Below are 19,795 nucleotides of genomic sequence, written 5' to 3' on the forward strand. Positions count from 1 at the left end.
TAACTGGTAGTTTTGGACTTTCATGCTTTTATAAAAGGATTCTGAAATAAAGCCCACAGTAGATTCGTTTTTAAAAGTTTATATTATTCTCATTAAGTTATTTAAGGATAGTCAAGAAGATGCCACTTGCAAGTTTCCCTAATTTTTCAGGTCTCCCTAATTTTCTAGGTCCAAGAAGACTTCTCCTGGACTGCAGTACTCTTTTGGATCATCAGGTTGGAGGTGGTAAGCATGTTTTTAGGCTATTAATGTGCTTTTGTTGTTTCTTTCATGCTGTTGGACTAACATGCCATGTTTAATGTTATCATTTGTAGCACATGAGCAATTTATTTACATTTGATGTTTTTAATGCCAGATTCTCTGTTTGTCAGAAATTTGATCCATTAATTTTTGATATAGGAATACTCATGCAACATTTAGCAACTGCAAAAAATATTGTTTTCATGAATAAGTCATAGTTTTGTGTCTAAAACTGAAACCCGGTCAGATTAATACTGAGCCATTTCACATGCCATGGATTACACGTCAGGCCAGAGTAGAAAACACTTAGTATCCTGATGTAGATTTAGGTTTCTTTTAAATAAAGATTTTCAAGACGTATTTATGACATATTTATTTTTATTATTTTTATATTTTTTAAATAATTTTTTGTTAAAAATAGTAAATAAAAAATTAAACAACGTGAATAATAATTTCATTAGTTATTTAGACAAAGTGGATTTGTTTTTCTTATGAAGTACATAGTATTTCTTTCTCTTTAAACCAGATATAATATTAAAAACTCTAGACAAAATCAATGTTTAATCATACTCTTTCTATAGCAGCCAAAAAGAAAAAGTCATGTTTTATAAAAAATAAATAAATAAAATTGTGCAAAAAAACAGACATACAAAAAATAATAGGCAACAATTAAATACTACTCAAAGACTAGAGAGAGTCAGCAATAGGAGGAGGGGTTCTAGTTGATTGACGCATGGCTGCACCAATTGAATCCTTCCCCCTCTCATCCTGTGTCTTCACCCTCTCCATCTCTCTAACGCCCTCCTCATCTCCCTCCCACTCATTGTTGAATGGTCAGGAGGTGTGTGAATGTGTTCGTCTTTGCTGAGGAGGGGCTGCGTGCGTGCTTGATTGTGTGTGAGTGTGTATTTGTGTGTGTGTGCACCTGTGTGTTAAACCAGCATTGTTCCTGATAGAGGGAAAGCGGTGCCGTGTTGTTTGGAAAATCCAAGGTCATTGGAGCCCGGTCACATGCGGCGTATGCGAGCGTGCGTGTATGATTGAGTGTCTGTGAGTGTGTGTGTGTGTGTGTGTGTCTGTGTCTCTCTCTCTCTCTCTCTCTCTGGCTATGTGACAGAGAAAGAGGCTTCAGGCAAAGAACAGAGAATTTCATCAGGTTTTCCATCAATGTACGGTAAGGGCGATTGTGTGAGTGCATGATTATGTGTATATATGGTAATTCCCTCCCTGTGTTGAAGGAAAGATTCATGTGCATCAGAGGAGATTATGGCAATGACAGCAGAATGATGCTGAAGCAACAGATTGCATGCAGCAATGCAGCTCTGCTCTATTTATTGTGCATATTTCGTTTCATTTTTCATTTTCAGGCTGCACCGGTTTAGGTTCATCCACACTTTGCACCAAATACTTAAACACGCACTACTAAACCACACTACTTCAATGTCCAGTTATTTACTTTGACTATGCATTTACATGTTTGTACACATATTGATTTATTTTATTTATATCTCCTGCTTTATTTGTATGATTTTGCCCGACCAGCATGCATGGTCGAGGATGTTTTGAGTGAGCTGCAGGCAGCCAGGCTGCGACTCTGATTTCTCACAGCGTGGATGTGCGACTGGCTGTAGCACTTCAAAACCAGATCGATTACATTTTCAACGGCCTGAGTATATTTCACCCAGATTTCTCCATGCATGCCACAAAACAGTGTTTTGAGAGAATGTCGGATTAAGTCAGTCATATATGATGATAGATTATGCTATTCAGATTTTTACACTTAAGGAATTCAAAAGAGGAATAAATCAGCAATGACAAATCATGTATATGTTTTTCCTACATACATCCTACACACATATATAATTAAAATGACATTGGCATTGATGATATTGAGTATAAAAATAATTGATAAATTTACTTTTCTTCGGTTATTCTTGTATGCTTCAGTGCTTCAAAATCTGGCTTTTTGTACAAAGGAGTTCTCATAGTCAGTGTTACAAATATACTTGTTTTTTTATTTGTGCACTAGAATCCTGATAATCCTTAATATACACTACCATTTAAAAAGTTTGGGCTCAGTAAGATATGTTTTAAAGAAATTAATACTTTTATTCAGCAAGGATGCATTAAATTGACCAAAAGTGACAACAAATATTTACGATGTACAAAAAATTATATTTCAAATACATTGTTATTTTTAACTATCTATTCATTGATGAATCCTGATTTTTTTTTTTTTGAAATATATGAAATAGTTAATAATAAGACAATAGTTATTTAAATTGAATAATATTGTACAATAGTATTACTGTTTTTACTCTGTTTTTGATCAAATGAATGCAGCCTTGCTGAGAATAAAATACATTTATTTTAAAAACATTACAAACTTAGGCTACTTACTCAACTTTTGAATGGTAGTGTATCTTTTTTAATTTATGCCACAATGTATTTATTTTTATTTACTTTTTCTGAATCCCCAAATTTTCTTTTGATTTATATGTTAAATTAGATGTTTTATTCTTAGTATATTCTCAGACTTTTGGACATCACTGTGTGCCATTTATATTCACATTTTGGTAACAATTGCAAACTATTTTAGGGCATAATATGTAATGCTTTAATAGCAATACTGAAACACATTCACTGTACCCTAAAGCTTTTACAAAAAGGCACATCATTATTCTCATACAGATTCCTGGGTATGCAAATCATAGTTTTAGATGAACTAACTGCTCATGGAAGTAGAGATGGCAGTGACAAAGTTAAGGAAGTAATTCAATAGATTACATTCTCCTCCCTATCATGAAGTTCCCTCTCTGTAGTTCTGCTTTTTCACTGTGACACTGCCGTATGAGAGTGAGTGTCTTTGATATTGTGTCCTGTTTTGGGCAATCTGAAGGGATATGGCAACTGTTTTGGCTGATGTGCTAAATATAGCTGTCATTTTAAGAAGCTCTAACAATTCAGGGGAACTGTATTTAGAGTGAATGCGTCACTACGAGAGAGGCAGTGCCCAGAGTCTGCGTTTTGTGTTTCGGAAAGATTGATTTTCCATACTGTAGCTTCCACAACATGGAGTTTGATTCATTCGCATGCATAGTGAGTTGTGTGTTATGTAATTGCTTTAGTAGCTCTAATCAAAGCCCTATTAAAGCTGGATGTCTTCTAGTATCCCTGCCAGCTTGGAGGATATCATATCAGCCATATAGTAGTACATCCGAGCATGACTAGTTCTTTATTGTGACCTAATCCTCTTTGTCACAGTGCCAGCGATAGCCTTTGTTTTGCAGCGTATGCAGATAGCAGATGTGCATGTAGGTTGTTCTTGGCAACAAAGTATGCACTTACTTCCCTAGAATTGATGCTACACTCCTGATGTTAATTATTTAGTTGTTTGTGCTTTTTGAGCGTAACAGTTTACATTTATTTTGTTAACATTGTCATTAAATGTACAGCATTATGATATAGTGAGTTGAAATAATAAACCTAAAAGCAGATATTTGGGCCTCATGGGCTCAGTCAGTGTGACTATAGATTCTGTCAGGTGAATGATAGGTGAGTACATATACCCACATAAGAGACAGAATTATGAGGGTTGTAAACCAGAGGGAACTGTGGAGGTAATATTTACCACCCTGTCCGAGAAGCAGAATGCCAAAGTGCTTGCGTTTCATAAATATAGCTCATGCAGTGTAAAGCAGTTCCTGTAGCTCTTGTATGGAGCTTGGATTTATGAACTCAATGTTTAGCCTACCTTCTGCTATTTGGATGATTATGTTGGAGGGCTGCTCATCAAGTCCTTCGTTTTAGAAGCACAAATGCATGGTACAGATCATTTTTTATGCACTGAGATTTACCAGTTTAAACCAGTTTATAGTTAAATTATTATTTAAATATATATATTATTCATAATAATAAAAATTATTATTATTAAAAACTATAATAAGATAAATTTAGAATAATATTTGTTTTACTCGACACCATTTTCAACTAAAAACGTAAAACTTTTTATGCTTTTTGGCTGGTCATTAACATGACAACAGCATTTTGGGGGCCTGAAAACGCTAACTTTTGAAAACGGGTTTCAAAGTGCAAGTCTTTGAACTATACCGTTATCGTCTCGGTGTAAACCACAGTGCAAAAACGTGAATTTGTGACAACAGTGACATCATGCACACGCGCATTACGTGTTCAGTCTATAGGCACATAGTGTTTCTTTACAAAGTGACATCTCCAACTACTGACCTGGCATGCATAACACAGCGTTTTTAGATGTTTTTGCGGATCCGTGTGAACGAGATTGTTTTGACAACGTTGTCGTCTGTACACAAAAAAATGCAAAGTTTCAAGAAAAATGCAAATGCAGACATAATTTGTCAAGTAAACGTAACATACCCTATAAGTTTTAATTTATTTTAATCATTTGTTCTGACTTTTAGTTCCAATTTTTTTTAAGCATGTCTTTATAATTATTACATTTTCCACTATTTTCCATAGCCTATGCCTGTTTAAATTCCATTTAGCAAATAATATGTATATACGTGTTTATTTGTAAGAATGAGCTAGCAGACAAAACCCATTAAACCTGTTGTTTTGAAAGTATTTTTCCTAACCAACTACTTAGGTCAATTAAAATGCACAGCAATCTGTATAGTTGTTTGTTTGTTTGTTTGTGTAATTTTTTAAGTGATTACACATTGCAGTCATCAATGACCCCTTTTTTGACAGCAGAAACACTCTGCGAGTGAGAAACAGTGTGAGTGTGAGAGGATTCACTGCAGTCTTGAGTGTGTGGGTGGAAATATTCGTGTTGACTGTCAAGGTTGTTTTTTTTTTGTTTTTTTTTCTGCTTGTGATGCTTTAGGCGTAGAGGTGTCACGCTGATGTGTCAAAACGCTAGCAGGTGCACGGGCCAATGTGTGACTCACACTCCAGCTCTTCTCACATCTATACAAACACACCATAATTGCCAATCACGATCTTGGTAAATGCAAGCTTGACAGCAGCTAGTCAGACAGCAGGCTTCAGTCAATATACCTACATTTTGTGTTGCGTTTTGTAGACTGATTCTTTCACTGATAGATTCTATATAAATTGCTCGTATCAGTCATACTGTGTGTGATATGATCCCTAAAGGGGAAGTTCCCCAAAAAATGAAAATTCTGTCATCATTTACTCACCCTCAAGTTGTTACAAGCCTGTACAAGTATCTTTCATCTGTTGAACACACACAAAGAATGTTGGTAGCCAGACAGTTGACGGTAGCCATTGACTTCCATAGGATTTTTTTTTCTACTATGGAAGACAATGGGGGCCAGAAACTATCTGGTTACCAACATTCTTCAAAATATCTTCTTTTGTGTTCAACAGATGAAAGAAACTTTTACATGTTTGGAACAACTTGAGCGTCAGTAAATAATGACAAAATGTAAATTTTTGGGTAAACTATCCCTTTAATATTTGTTGACTAGAATGAATAGCCATTGTGTGGGTGGGTGGTTGAACGCTGCAGTCTGATCGCTCCACCTGCTCTGGTTTGTTTACTTTCCTCCATGATGAAGCTCTTTCACTATGGTAATGGTGTAAATAGACTCGTCCTTCCCAGGGGTCTGGCCAAGGTGCTGCCTCTGACTCATCCGCCCAGACGGGGGTTTGTGTGTGTGTTTATTGAGAAAGCATGTTTGTGGAGTTTTAATTGGGTAGTTGACAAACAACATGGACATGAACGGATTTTATTCAACATCAAAATTTTAGGTTAAGCATTATATGAATCTATAAGGAAAAGTTTGTATATTAGATGCTGTGACTAGTCAAATTGTTCACAATTTTAATCACATTTTACCTTCATGCAGGTCGCTTGAATAGTCCTGTGGTGAACAATGACATTTTAAAAGAACATGAATTCCATTTAGCCTCTCTCAATTAATATGATTCATTAAACTCATAGCAGACTCTGTTACTTTGCTACAGTTTATAAGAAGGTTATGAACATTAACCTCAGTGTTGTTATTAACTAAAACTATTCAAAATCATTTTCAGTAACTGAAATAAAATAAAATATTTGATGAAAAACTTCAACAAGAAATTGTTGCCATGGCAGCCTGAAATAAAGTTGAAGTACTAAAATTAAAAAAACTGAACTGGAATGACAATAAACCATATATATAAAATGAGAAAAGCACATAACAAAATTACTAAATCTTAAACTAAAATTAAAACTGAAAATGAAAAAATTAACACTAATTGAAAATAATAATAAATACTATAACAGTATATAAATAACACTGACTAATAAATAATCATGTTGTTCATTGTAATTTCATTATACCTAATGCATATAACTAATGATATCTTATTCAACTTTATTTTCTAATGAAATTATTTCCAACTAATCGACGACAATTGAAAATCAAATCCTTTTTTACCATTTTTCCTTTGTGATTTACAATGTGTCCCTTTATTGGTCTTCATAAGCCTTTTATAGGCTTTCAAGTGGCGGTGTAAAACCAAAACAATTCTAAATGATTTCTTTTCAAATCCATTTAACGGCACACCAAGCTGCAGACGTTTCTTAAATACAGATTAATGCCTTTCCCTGAATCGACTGGCCTCACTTACTAGATTACAGCACACAGGTCTAATTTATTTAATGTGTTGATGCAATAAATAAACCTCACATTGAGTATAATTATAAAGACTATTGATCAATACTACATGCTGGAGATGCTCTGCTGCTCTAATTCACTTTGCCCCATGTGATTCAGGGGTTTGTGGATGCTGTGGGGCCCTGAGACCCCGCTATAAGCGGCTGGTGGATAACATCTTTCCAGAAGACCCTGAGGTAAGGTCAGATCAAATGAAAAAGGGATGGTTCACTAGGCTTCTAGTGGTTATCAGTCATCAGTGATCAATGCAGTGATGTAGACATAGGCTTTCAATGGTGACATTTATTAGTTTTAGAGCCACTGTGGCATGGCAGATCTGCTGCGTGGTCACCCGATTGCAGTCAGTCGTTTTCACAGACACGCATGCTCTCAGTTTCAGGGATTTTCAGACTGGGGTTTGGAAAATTTGATTTGGGAAATTACGAAAATTATTTTAACATTAAGAAATATTGTTCATTTCTTGCTACATGCATATGATCATAAATGATTTGTGTAAATGTCTTTTTCATCCTTCGCTTTCTCACTACTTGAATGCCTCTATGTTCTGTACAGTTTTGAAATTATATTTATTGGAAATGCGATATGCAAATACATTTGAATTGCACATTAACACAAAGTATAAATTAAACAGTTTTCCAGATTACAAATAAAAGCCAATTATTTAATTTGAGAAAGAACCCCCTGGTATATTTGACCATGGTTAAAGCACAAACTGGAAAGTATTTGAATCTGTCTCTCTTCTGAATGATGATACAAGCTTCAGGATCTGTGTTAGACTCAGAATAGAAGACAAATCATCTATGCGAGGTTCTTTTTGGGGAGAGAAAAGTTTAAAGTGACATTTTATGGTCATTTTTCATCTTATGTTCTTCTGATAGTCTCTCTATCTGTCTACCCATCTTGTCTTGTCTTCTTCTTTGAAGGACGGTTTGGTGAAAGCTAACATGGAGAAGCTTACATTTTACGCCTTGTCTGCTCCAGAGAAACTAGACCGTATCGGTGCCTACCTGTCAGAAAGACTATCCAGAGATGTTGCCCGGCATAGATATGGGTAAAAACAAAAACTGGAAAAAAAAATGTAGTGATTGTTTTGACTGTATAATTTATACCTGATTTGTCACTATATATTTGTCTGTGATCGTTGTTAGGGCAGTATCATATTTGTGTGTGCCTCACAGGTATGTTTGTATTGCTATGGAGGCTTTGGACCAGCTGCTGATGGCCTGTCACTGTCAGAGTATAAACCTTTTTGTGGAGAGTTTCCTTACTATGGTGCGCAAACTGCTGGAGGCAGACAAACCCAACTTACAGATCCTGGGCACTAACTCAGTGAGTAAAATTTACTGTCTTTAATCTCTAGTGAAATCTACTTACGGACCTATTGATGTAGTTACAGGGTGAAAATGATCACTGGATAAATCTACTTTGAGTCGGGTGTCTCTGCAGTGCGGATGGAGATGTGGCTGCTGCATCAAAACCACAGGTTCAGGTGTAGGGCTGGGCAAAAAACTTGATTTTTCGATTAATGTCGTCGATTCAAAATCGATTCTCAAAGGCCACGAATCGATTCTTAGGGGTTAAAGTGCGTAGCGCTGAAACACTATTGTTATTGTTAATTTTCCCATGATGCAGCATTCTCCATCTAAAACTGATCGGGCAGACCGAAGTCGTAGACACTTGAAACTTTGAGGGCTGGTAGTACTCACACCGCTTACAACGTCACCAAAGGCGCGCCCGAACGGCCTGACGGGGACGCTACACCGGTCAAAAGTACGAAATGGCTCATAACTCCTAAACCGTTAGGCGTAGGCTTATGCCTCAAATTTGGCTCGTCACCCTGGGGAAATTTTCGGGTATTTGGGGTTTTTCCAAAAACCTACTTTTGTGACCTAGTCCTAGGTTTTTGGCCCGACCGGAACCAAACCAGTGCAGCAAGATTATCTGGAGTCTGATTGTCAATAGTTATGGAAATTTCGGTTCACGGTCCTTAAGGGCCGCCAAAACGTTCAAAGTGGGAGGAGCCACTTTTACTAAATTGGCTATAACTCATGAACGGAGAAATTTTTACCAAATTTTCATTCTGTGGTCGCATGAAAAAGGATGCGGCGACTGGCCACTCGGTGGCGCTATAACTGTTAAAAAGGTGTCAAAATGATGTATTTCTATGGCAAATCCAATGAAATGGCTGAAAGCGGCCCTCTTCCTGCTTGATTTGCATACAACCTCACAAAATCGGGCATGCGCATGCGTCACGCGATCCTTAAGAATCTTGGAAACTTTTATGGACGTCGGGCCATTGGTGGCGCTTTAACTGTTATAAGGATGAAAAATGGTCTATATTATCCTATGCAAAATGACATTTAAATTACTGAAAAATGGTCTGCTTTGCGCGGAACTTCACCAAATTAGCTTAGCGCAATATTATTCTAAAGAATTGTTCAAACTTTTACGGAGATCGGGCCATCAGTAAAGGTATTACAGTTTAAAAGGAAGAAAAAAAACACAACAAAAAATACCACATTTCCATGATAAATGAGCTGAAAATGCAAAAAGCAACCTTTTCCCTCTCTGAAGTACAAGTTTAAAGGCTTGATATAAATTTTGTAACCAGCAGCTCAAGCATCAAGTGCTGAGACCCTATAGTTTTTTTTATAGGCCTTTTTTAGGCCCTTTTTATTAGGGGTTCAAGCGCGTAGCTTCTTCTTTCTTAATTTGCAATAGACGTCCCAATCCTTCTTGTTCCCAGTTCTGTTTGCTGTACCCTTTGCCACAGCTCTCTCAAACATAATGTTTTTCAGCTCATTAACAATCCATGGTGCCCTAACATTCTTCACTGTACATTTTTTCATAGGTGCATGTTTGTCCACCAAAGGGTAAAATAATCTTTAAAATGCTGACAATGCAGTATCAGGGTGAACTTCCTTATAAACATCAATCCAACATACATTATTTACGTCTGTACAAAATGATTCTTGACTGAATCTCTTATATGATCTTTCATAAATTGCTTTTGGTTTCCTAAGTGTTTACATGCTTGCTAAATAAAACATAATATATTTTTACGCATGTGCTTAAAGGCCTTAAACCGCTTAAACCCCTATAAATGCTGCTTGCAGCTTTACATTTTTCATATTATTTATTTATCTATCACCCAAAAGCCAGTATTGGTTTTCCTACACTGTTCATAGGCTTGCAGCCTCCATGTTACAGCTAATGCTGAGATTTTGTTTGTTTTATCTTAAACATAAAATAACCTGATCCTTTTTGATCAAGGCATGCGACTGTTCTGACTTGTCCAATTTTCAGCATACATTTTTCATCTTGCATCAAAATCCTGTCTATTCATTGTATGCATATGAAATATAGAGCTGGGTTCTGTTTTAATGTACCAAAGTGTACCTAAAATAAATAGTTTAATATACAGGTTTGTGGCTCTTAATTTCTTTATTATTAATCAACCACTTGTAAACTTATGTTCACTGTTCTTTTTTATAAATATAGGATTTATATTAAATCTATATTCATTGAGTCGAATCAAAAATCGAATTCAGAATTGAAATTAAAATGAAATTAAAATGTTAAAATGTCGTAAAATGTTTTTATTTTCATAGAGAAGATGATGTTATAGCTAGACCATGAAATATGGTTCTCCTCATAATGTATATGCCCATTCCAACTTATCTCATTTCATTTTACATGACAAGCATTCAAAACAAAAATGAATTTATCCTCTGTACAGTAACATGAAACCTCAACATCGTCCCTGAGAGCTTTACACCCACCTAACTCACATGCTAATGGGAAGAGTTCTCAACTTCAAAACCGCTCACATCTGATGCTTCTGAAATATAAGGGCTTAAAGATTAAAAAGAGATTACTTTTTACAGATAGAGGCCAGATGGGGCAGGGCTTAAGGCATGTGGCCCATAAATGTTGAAAGCAGTGCGCATGTTTACAGAATTGATGGGTTGTACAGAGTTTTCATCTCAGTCTCAGTATGAAGGTTCTCTGTAGGCATTGTGTTGGTGTGGAACTCAATGTGATCAGTTGCAGCACACTGGGTAACTGCTGCTATTCTCAAATCTTAAGATATCCTAATCAGAAATATCCTAATCTGGTGTACTGGAAAAAGTGCATTTGCCGCATAAGTACGGATTACCATACCTTAAAGAAGGGGTTCTCAACTGGTTTTGCTTTAGAACTATTGACACAAATTGTCAAGACTTTGACAAAATGTCTTAAAATGTTTTATATTACCTTGAACTGCATAGGCCCATCAATATACAAATATTCAATATCAAGCTTCAGCAATAGCAGGTGTTTGACTTCTAAATGTGTTTGGTTTCTAAATGACCTTTGAATTTGAACGTTTCACCGCACAACACACGTTATGGCACAAACCATGTATTCAATGAAGTTTGTGTCTTTTTACTTTGATCTTATATAGTTTAGTTCATAATTTGAGGATCAAGGCATGTCACAAAACATGTCCATGTTGGATGTGTCTGATTAGCTTCTATCCAGTGACATTTTTTTTACACCAAATTTAAAGGGGTCATTTAACGGAAAATCTAAATGTCCTTGATATTTACACACACACTGTGGAGGAGGGCATGGATTTGTGCAGTGAAGTTTGCCAATCACAGCAGTGGGCTTTACTTGCATTTCTGAAAAAGTAAAGCCCTCTGAAATGAAGTGTTTTTGAAATATGTGAACTTTTTTTTATGTAAAAAAACTTGCTAAATTCATAAGAACCCCCAGAACTCTGACCTCCAGAAACATAATATAAAGATCTGAGAATGCATTCCATGACCCCTTTAAAGTACTTGCATTATATAATTAACACTTTTAACTTTACCCATAACCTTAACCGTAACTGTAACAAAATTCTAACCCCTATCATCCTCATTATCCTAAAAAACCTAACCGTAACTCAAACTTGTTAGCAGTAAATGCAAAAAAATTCTGGAACAACATGTAGTTACACAATAAATCCATAGTATTGTAGGCATTTAATGTTAGCACATAGTAGAAAAGGGCACCTATTATAAAGTGTAACCAAACTTTCTATATTTTTCTGCTCTTTCTCTTTAAGTTTGTGAAGTTTGCAAACATAGAGGAGGATACACCGTCATACCATCGTAGCTACGATTTCTTTGTCTCACGCTTCAGTGAGATGTGCCATTCCAGTTACGAGGATCCAGACATTCGCACAAAGTGAGCATGTCTTTCCAGCATTTCAATAGAGGAAGATTTTTACACCCCAAAAATATGCATTTTCAAAATCTGGTTTCTTCTTGTTTTTGTTGGTTAAGCCTCTGATGCATGGTGTCCCTTAACATGGACAGATATTTAAAGGTACACTGTGTAACTTTTGTCCCTCTAGCCGTTAAAAAAATCTTAACTACATACCTTTTATGTTAAAACTGTGTAATCTAAAATGGATGGAAATTGTATATGTAATTCAAATACATAAAGGAAATTACTTATTCAAAATAGATAGAAGTTGCCTAAATCTAAAATGTGTGACTTTCATTTATAAGACTATTTGAAATTAAATAATAATGTTATAATAAATAAATAAAATAATAAAAATTATTAATTATTTTATGAATAATAAAAATGTATTATTAAATTGCAATTAATTAAACAATATTATCCACAATTATATGACTTACTGTGAACTTCAAAGCTTTGTAGAAGGATATATAAAAAGGAAATTCACATGTGTGTACACATGCCTGCATGAGAGTGTGTGGGTGAGATTGTGCCTCATTGAGTGGAACAAGATTAGAAGTAATATATTCTTCTTTTGAAGTAAAAGGAAACTATTTTTTCCTTTGATTTAATAATTCATGCACCAGGGGCTGAATTGCATAATTCAGTGCACTTAAAATACCCATATATATATATAAATCCACATGTCTCGTAAGCGTGACTAACTAATGTCAGTTTGGGTTGTGTGTGTGTGTGTATATCTCTGTGTAAGGATTCGTATGGCAGGGATCAGGGGTCTTCAGGGGGTGGTCAGGAAGACTGTCAATGACGAGCTGCAGGCAAATATTTGGGACCCTCAGCACATGGACAAAATCGTGCCGTCGCTCTTGTTCAACCTCCAACAGGAAGAAGCCGCAGAGAGGTGCCTCGCTTACACAATCACACATGACGAGAAACTGACACTTTTAGTCTAATGGAAGTGTGAATTTTCCTTCCGAGAAACAATGTCTTGCTAATAACCATTAGCCAGTCTTTGTGATTAAGCTAATGAACTTCTAATCGAATGCTACTGAAAAGTGTGTGAAATAACAGCTGACTGCCTACAACTGAGGTGTCAGGCTTTTAAATGCAATAAGAAAGTAATTTATTCTGGAAGCTGCTGTACTGTAAGCCTAATAAGCCCAAAGCCCGAGGGTCATGTGCAGACCATGAACCATGAATTGAACTGTGTGATGAACTTGGAACCATAAAACCTGTTCATATCTTCACCTCTGGGGAAATCACTGACCACTACTAATGGTATTGCCAACAACAATTGCCTATTAATTCAGCCCTGGTTAATGTGTGTTTTCTGTTTCTGATTCCAATCGATAGGTCTCCTTCCCCAGGGGCAGAGAAGGAGAAGGAAAGTCCAGTGGAACTGACCGAGAGATGCTTTCGAGAGCTGCTGGGACGAGCCGCCTACGACAACATCAAGAATGCTGTGAAGCCTGTGCTCATGTGAGTGTTTATGCACCTGTACCTTATCAAACACAAGAGGGCAGCAAGGAGACACGTCTGTTTTCATGTTTCAGTTCATTTTATACAAATACTTTAGCATGAATATTTTAACAATTAATTAACAATTGTTGATTTTAAATTTTATTTTCAATATTCATTTTGAATAATAAAGGACATACTGTATATGTGGCAATATATGGCATAAAATTAAACTTATAAATGAATGATTGAGATGACATTAATGATCATGTTACTAATTGACTGGACTACTAGTACATATGCACATACACTACCATTCAAATGTTTGGGCTCAGTAAGATTTTAATTTCTTATTTATTCTTTTTTTATTTTATTTTTAAGAAATTAATACTTTTATGCAGCAAGGATGCATTAAATTGATCAAAAGTGATGGTAAAGACATTTTTATGTCACAAAAGATTTATATTTCAAATAAGCGCTGTTCTTTTGAACTTTTCTATTCATCAAATGATCATGTGACATTGAAATCTAGAGAAATGGCTGCTGAAAATTCAGCATTGCCGTCACAGGAATAAATTACATTTTATAATACTTTCATTTAGAAAACAGTTATTTTAAATTGTATCCCAAACTTTTAAACAGTAGTGTAAATGGAATTGACATGACTGCTTGAATGAATTATTAATAATTAAAACAAATTTTATAGAAAATTAACTGATTTTTGATTTTGTTAGTCAAGGTTTCCATTTATCCATTTAAATAAATTTATGTCGTCCTAGAATTTTTTATTTATTTTTTATTTTTTTATTTATTCCATAATGACACAAATACAAAGCAGTAAAGAAATATAAAATTGGAAAGAGAATACTTTTTTTATTTTTTTATTAAACAATTCGTCCTCATTGTTAGCCTAAAACAACTACACAGTAAACGTATCTGTTACGCCGGTGTATTTTATGACCTACTATTATGTGCTTTATCCTGCTCTAGTTCTGTTTGCTGAAGCTAATCATTTACTTTTGTATTTTCAGGCACCTTGATAATCATTCACTCTGGGAGGGGAAAACATTTGCAGTGCGCTGTTTCAAAATCATTATGTACTCCATTCAGGTAGATACAAACAGCTTTGCTGAAATTTGTATGAGTATGTAATGCAAAATACAAGACTGCATGGCCCTTTGATACTAAATAATTATGGGGTGTTTGGGACCATATTTTATACATTGCAATGGGGTTCAAACGTCTCATACCAGTAGCTAAAATATTACTATTTTTGCAATTGGAGTTAAAAATTACATTGATTTATTAACATTTCATATTGACTTTACATCATAACATTTATCTCTGTTTTTAGTGTTAAAAATCTGTTTATATTTATTTACAGGTTTAAATACAATTTTTAATGGCCTCAGAGTTTTGGACCACAGTGTATTTTGAATCTAACTGAACACTATCATTCAGTGTGACTCTAAAGCATGACAATATGATGTGATATTTCCATGTTCATCTGTGTGATTGACTGATTAAAACTATGTCTACTGTTGGCCCAATGACAGACCCAACATTCACATCTGGTGATTCAGCAGCTTTTGGGCCACTTGGATGCCAACAGTAAGAATTCAGCCAGAGTGCGTGCTGGGATAGTGGAGGTGATCTCAGAAGCAGCGGTCATAGAAGCCAGTGGCTCCATAGGTACCAGGCTGTCTTTAGACCACTAGAGGGAGCACTAAACCCACCTCATTAGACAAAATAAGCACTTTATATGATTTTGTTTCTGATGATATTGTTCTTTCATTACTTATTTACTTCTTAATGTAAAATTTCATATGCATCAATGTTTATATGTTTGACAAATAATTCGATTTTATACTGTAGAAATCATACACATCTGCATTGTTCCTTTTAATTTAGTTTCGGCTGTGTGCCGTACCTCTCCACAGGGCCCACAGTACTGGAGGTGTTTAATACTCTACTGAAGCAGCTCAGGCTCAGTGTGGACTACGAACTCACTGGATCCTATGACTCTTTTGCAAACATGGGCTCCAAGGTCATTACAGTACATGAGGAGAGACAACTCCAAGAATCTGTCATTAAAACTATTGGTGGGTGAACAATGAATGTTTGTGAGTAAATCTGGCAGTCATGGCGTTCAGCAGTCAAATATTTTTGTAAAATGAACGTGGCTAAACACTATAATTGACTGTTGTCAAACTGATTTCCTACATAGCTGATCTCAGTTTCATATCACTCCACATTTTCTTTCATATCAAATAACATTTCTATCTCAATATTTTTAGATTAAAAAATTAAAAAAGAATTGATAATTGATTAATTGGTAATTGTTTTTTTTTCTAAATAGAAAAAAACTTTAACTCCATCAAACAGATAGACAGACCGACAGACAGAGAGATGGATAGATAGATAGATAGATAGATAGATAGATAGATAGATAGATAGATAGATAGATAGATAGATAGATAGATAGATGGATAGATAGACAGAGAGATAGATAGATAGATAGATAGATAGATAGATAGATAGAGAGACATAGAGATAGATAGATAGATAGATAGACAGACAGAGAGACAGAGATAGATAGATAGATAGATAGACAGAGAGATAGATAGATAGATAGACAGACAGAGAGACAGATAGATAGATAGATAGATAGATAGATAGACAGAGATAGATAGATAGATAGATAGACAGAGATAGATAGATAGATAGATAGAGAGACGGAGAGATAGATAGATAGATAGATAGATAGATAGATAGATAGATAGATAGATAGATATTTCATGCCTGTTTATTTATTTATTCGCTAAGTAGCTGTGTAACGAGTGGGTTAATGTACAGTCACCTAGTCATTATCACAAAATAAAGCCTATCGGGAGTCCCATGAGGGGTCTTGTACCACCCTGAAGGGATTTATTTAACCAGCTGACTGTGCACAATCTCTCACTTAACTTGATTTTTTTACAGGCTCATTTGCAAACACGCTGCCCACCTACCAGCGCTCGGAAGTCATGCTGTTCATCATTGGTAAAATTCCTGTGCCTGGCATGTATCCGTCTCTGGGGTCAGCCAACACCGGGTGAGACAGGGTTACAACCTAGACCTTAAATATTAGACACGTTTATAATGTATTTCTGCTGGCCAGAGATGAAATGCAAATTAGCTGAGGATTAACACAGATAAACGCCAGCATAGCAAGAATATGTGTTTTGTCTGTTTCTGGTTTCAGGGTTGAGGGCAGTAGGATGATCCAGATTATGTTGCTAAAGTCTCTGCTGCAGGTGAGCTGGTTTGTGTCAGTCATAATCACACGCTGTGCCTTGCAGAGGGCCATTTACTCTCCCTGCTGTTTCATGATATCCACATTTGCTGATGCAATCCAAAAGTTTAATGGTCTCATGTGCCTTTTAAACGTCGGCCTCTCCCTTTCTCCTTCAGGTAACAGCAGGATTCCAGTCTACGAACATTTTGACAGCACTTCCCACCTCATTCCTGGACCCTCTCTTGTCCTTTACTCTGATGGAGGACGCAGAGATCCGTCTACTTGTTCTCGACATCCTCGTCAGCATCATTGATCGTCATGACAACCGGCACAAATTCACCCCTGTCAGGTTCGGGCACACTGACCAACTCAAGACTCTAGGAATCTACAATGTACCTCTAAAAAAATGACCAAACTACCATGGTTTGATACATATCATGACATTTTACTGTTGTAGAGTAGTCCTTCTCTAAAAAAGTAGTTTTCTTTGACTTTTTTTTTTCTTTTTTTTTTAGATAAGCCTAAGTATGTGTAACCATGCATGATCAATTAAATACCTAAACACTTAATAACTTATTTATATCTGATTTGACCCTTCCAAAAAAAAAAAAGATATAGTATATATATAGAAATAGATCATATATTTTTTTTATAGATACTTTTTTTTTTTTTTTTTTTACTTGATAGTCATATTAAATAATATTTTAGTTTGAATAAAACCATATGTTACAGTATGAAGCACATTTTAAGGTTACCTGAGGAAACATTTACATTCTACTCTGTATTTTGATATATGGAGTAAAGATAAAACGTATATATATATTTTTAAATGTACTGTAGTGATACATTGTAATACCATGGTAGTTTTGGTCATTTTTGTTAGCGAATTGCTCTTATATGTAGTTTTAGCCTATATTTCTGCCATGACAACTCTTGGAGAGATCAGCATGGTAATGGATATGACCATGTTAATGTATTTGGTCTTGGCGGAATAGATCTGCTACGCTGCCGCCAATACATTCACAGACATTGCTGTGAGCATGTAAGACATGCTGCTGCTGCTGCTGCTGGGGAAGGTGGAGGGTTTCTGAAATGACAATGCGATCGCTACTAAATTAAGTTAGGACCTATCAGCCTGTGCCATCTAGAGTTCCATGCCAGAAATTGGTATTTAGTGGGGACATTTTTTTATATCATATAATTGCAATTATATATTATTGAATTTTTCAAATATTTTTGTGTTGTTTTCTACAGAATTATATCAGATATCTCAGTACTAAAGCTGAAAGTAGACAAATGCTCAAGGCAGGATAACCTGTTCATGAAGAAACACAGCCACAGGCTGTACCGCCACATTTACCTGGCCTGCAAAGAGGAAAGCAGCGTCCAGCGACACTTTGAGTCTCTTCATATGCTGCTGGGGTTGATCTGTGTGGAACTGGCCAATGAGGAGGTGGTGGTTGACCTGATCCGACTGGCTTTGGCCTTACAGGTATTTCTGTCACTCCCTGTGATATGTGCATGACTGTGGACACACCAGTGGCATAATAATATATGCTAGTAAATCTAAATGTTAAAAGCTAACACAAGTCGACTTCTCTTTACAATATGGTCAAGTAGTATTTACTGTGTGTCTTACAGACAAGTCATTAAAGTGTCTATCAACCTGTGGTATAACAACAATAGTACTCAGCTTCTTTTTTTATTTTCCACTGATGCATCCTCTTCTTCAGGACCTGGCCTCGACTGAAGAGGCTCTTCCTGTATATACCCGCTGTGCCATCCACGCTCTGTCAGCTGCCTACCTGAACCTCATCAGCCAGCTGACCACTGTGCCCACCTTCTGCCAACACGTCCATGAGGTGATCTGTCTGTCTGTCTGTCTATCTCGTCTGTCTGTCTGTCTGTTTTTCTGTCTGTCTCATCCATCCATCTACCCATCTGTCTGTTTGATAGAGTGACAGTTAAAGTTTTTTTTCCTGCAGGTGATTGAGTCAAGAAAGAAAATTGTCCCTTTCCTGCTTCCAGAGGATGTTCTTGTTGAGAGCTTTAAGTAAGCAACACCTTGCAGTCTTCAAACCACTGTAGAGACTGTTCAGACTAACATAATGTTCTTTTCACCATTATGAGAGACACAACTTTTGTGCCACGGTCCACACTGACAGACCGACAGAAATGTGTAGTTCTGTCTCATTTCTTATGAACATCTGTGCTGGGTCGGGAACGTACTGTACAGTTTTTTTTTCATTCTTTCAGTTATGGTTAAATAATCCTAGTGCTCCTTCACTCGATGATCATCATGGGTCTGGTTCTTACTGCCTCAGAAATCTGAAGAATAGCTTTTGCCTCTTTCTCTTTCAGGATCCCAGAGAAGCTGGAGACGGTGGAAGGAGAGGTGCTGTTTTTGCAGGCTAAGATAGCAGAGATGCTGGGCGGCAGTGGATACAACACAGAGAGACTGGCAACACCATACATCCCACAGATCACAGGTCTGACCCTTAACCTAACATTTAAATACACTGAAACTGCATGTCCGGTCGTATTTTTGTCTTTTTTGGGGGGCATTTCAGTTTAATATTATATTACAGCTGAGATTTTTTTCTTTTTTTTTTCTTGTATTCTTCATAGTATATAAAAAAAATATATTGTTTTTGTACCTCAGATGAAGACAGACTATCCAAGAGAAAGAGCATTGGAGACACTGTCTCTCTGCAGTTAGAGATGGATTCTAGAAACAGTCCAGAGAAAGAACAGGTAACATCTTCATTACTCTAGTGTGTGTGTGTGTGTGTGTGTGTGTGTGTGTGTGTGTGTGTGTGTGTGTGTGTGTGTGTGTGTGTGTGTGTGTGTGTGTGTGTGTGTGTGTGCCACCTCATAGAATTGGATCTACTATCAGCTATATTTTTATTCATCTATG

General features: G+C 36.1%; 1 protein-coding gene across 3 annotated transcripts in view; it reads left to right on the top strand.

The window, feature by feature from the left end:
• The window catches only part of efr3ba (EFR3 homolog Ba), a 25,345-nt gene continuing 5,550 nt past the window's right edge, over nt 1-19,795 (top strand). Inside the window, exons 1-18 of one of the 3 annotated variants that reach the window (XM_082142493.1) lie at nt 1-225; nt 7,005-7,081; nt 7,829-7,956; nt 8,084-8,234; nt 12,001-12,122; nt 12,895-13,044; nt 13,497-13,622; nt 14,633-14,711; nt 15,158-15,293; nt 15,542-15,703; nt 16,584-16,695; nt 16,846-16,897; nt 17,055-17,227; nt 18,133-18,370; nt 18,612-18,740; nt 18,864-18,931; nt 19,240-19,367; nt 19,541-19,632. In XM_082142493.1, coding sequence (XP_081998619.1) covers nt 120-225; nt 7,005-7,081; nt 7,829-7,956; nt 8,084-8,234; nt 12,001-12,122; nt 12,895-13,044; nt 13,497-13,622; nt 14,633-14,711; nt 15,158-15,293; nt 15,542-15,703; nt 16,584-16,695; nt 16,846-16,897; nt 17,055-17,227; nt 18,133-18,370; nt 18,612-18,740; nt 18,864-18,931; nt 19,240-19,367; nt 19,541-19,632 — 2,229 coding nt within the window. In that variant the 5' untranslated portion in view covers nt 1-119. Of the gene's footprint in view, nt 226-880; nt 1,415-7,004; nt 7,082-7,828; nt 7,957-8,083; nt 8,235-12,000; nt 12,123-12,894; nt 13,045-13,496; nt 13,623-14,632; nt 14,712-15,157; nt 15,294-15,541; nt 15,704-16,583; nt 16,696-16,845; nt 16,898-17,054; nt 17,228-18,132; nt 18,371-18,611; nt 18,741-18,863; nt 18,932-19,239; nt 19,368-19,540; nt 19,633-19,795 lie in introns of those variants that run through there. The other 2 variants (XM_082142495.1, XM_082142494.1) reach the window with 2 other exon arrangements.

The sequence above is a fragment of the Leuciscus leuciscus genome, assembly GCF_965113295.1.
Source record: "Leuciscus leuciscus genome assembly, chromosome: 17".
In the NCBI taxonomy this organism is placed as follows: domain Eukaryota; kingdom Metazoa; phylum Chordata; class Actinopteri; order Cypriniformes; family Leuciscidae; genus Leuciscus; species Leuciscus leuciscus.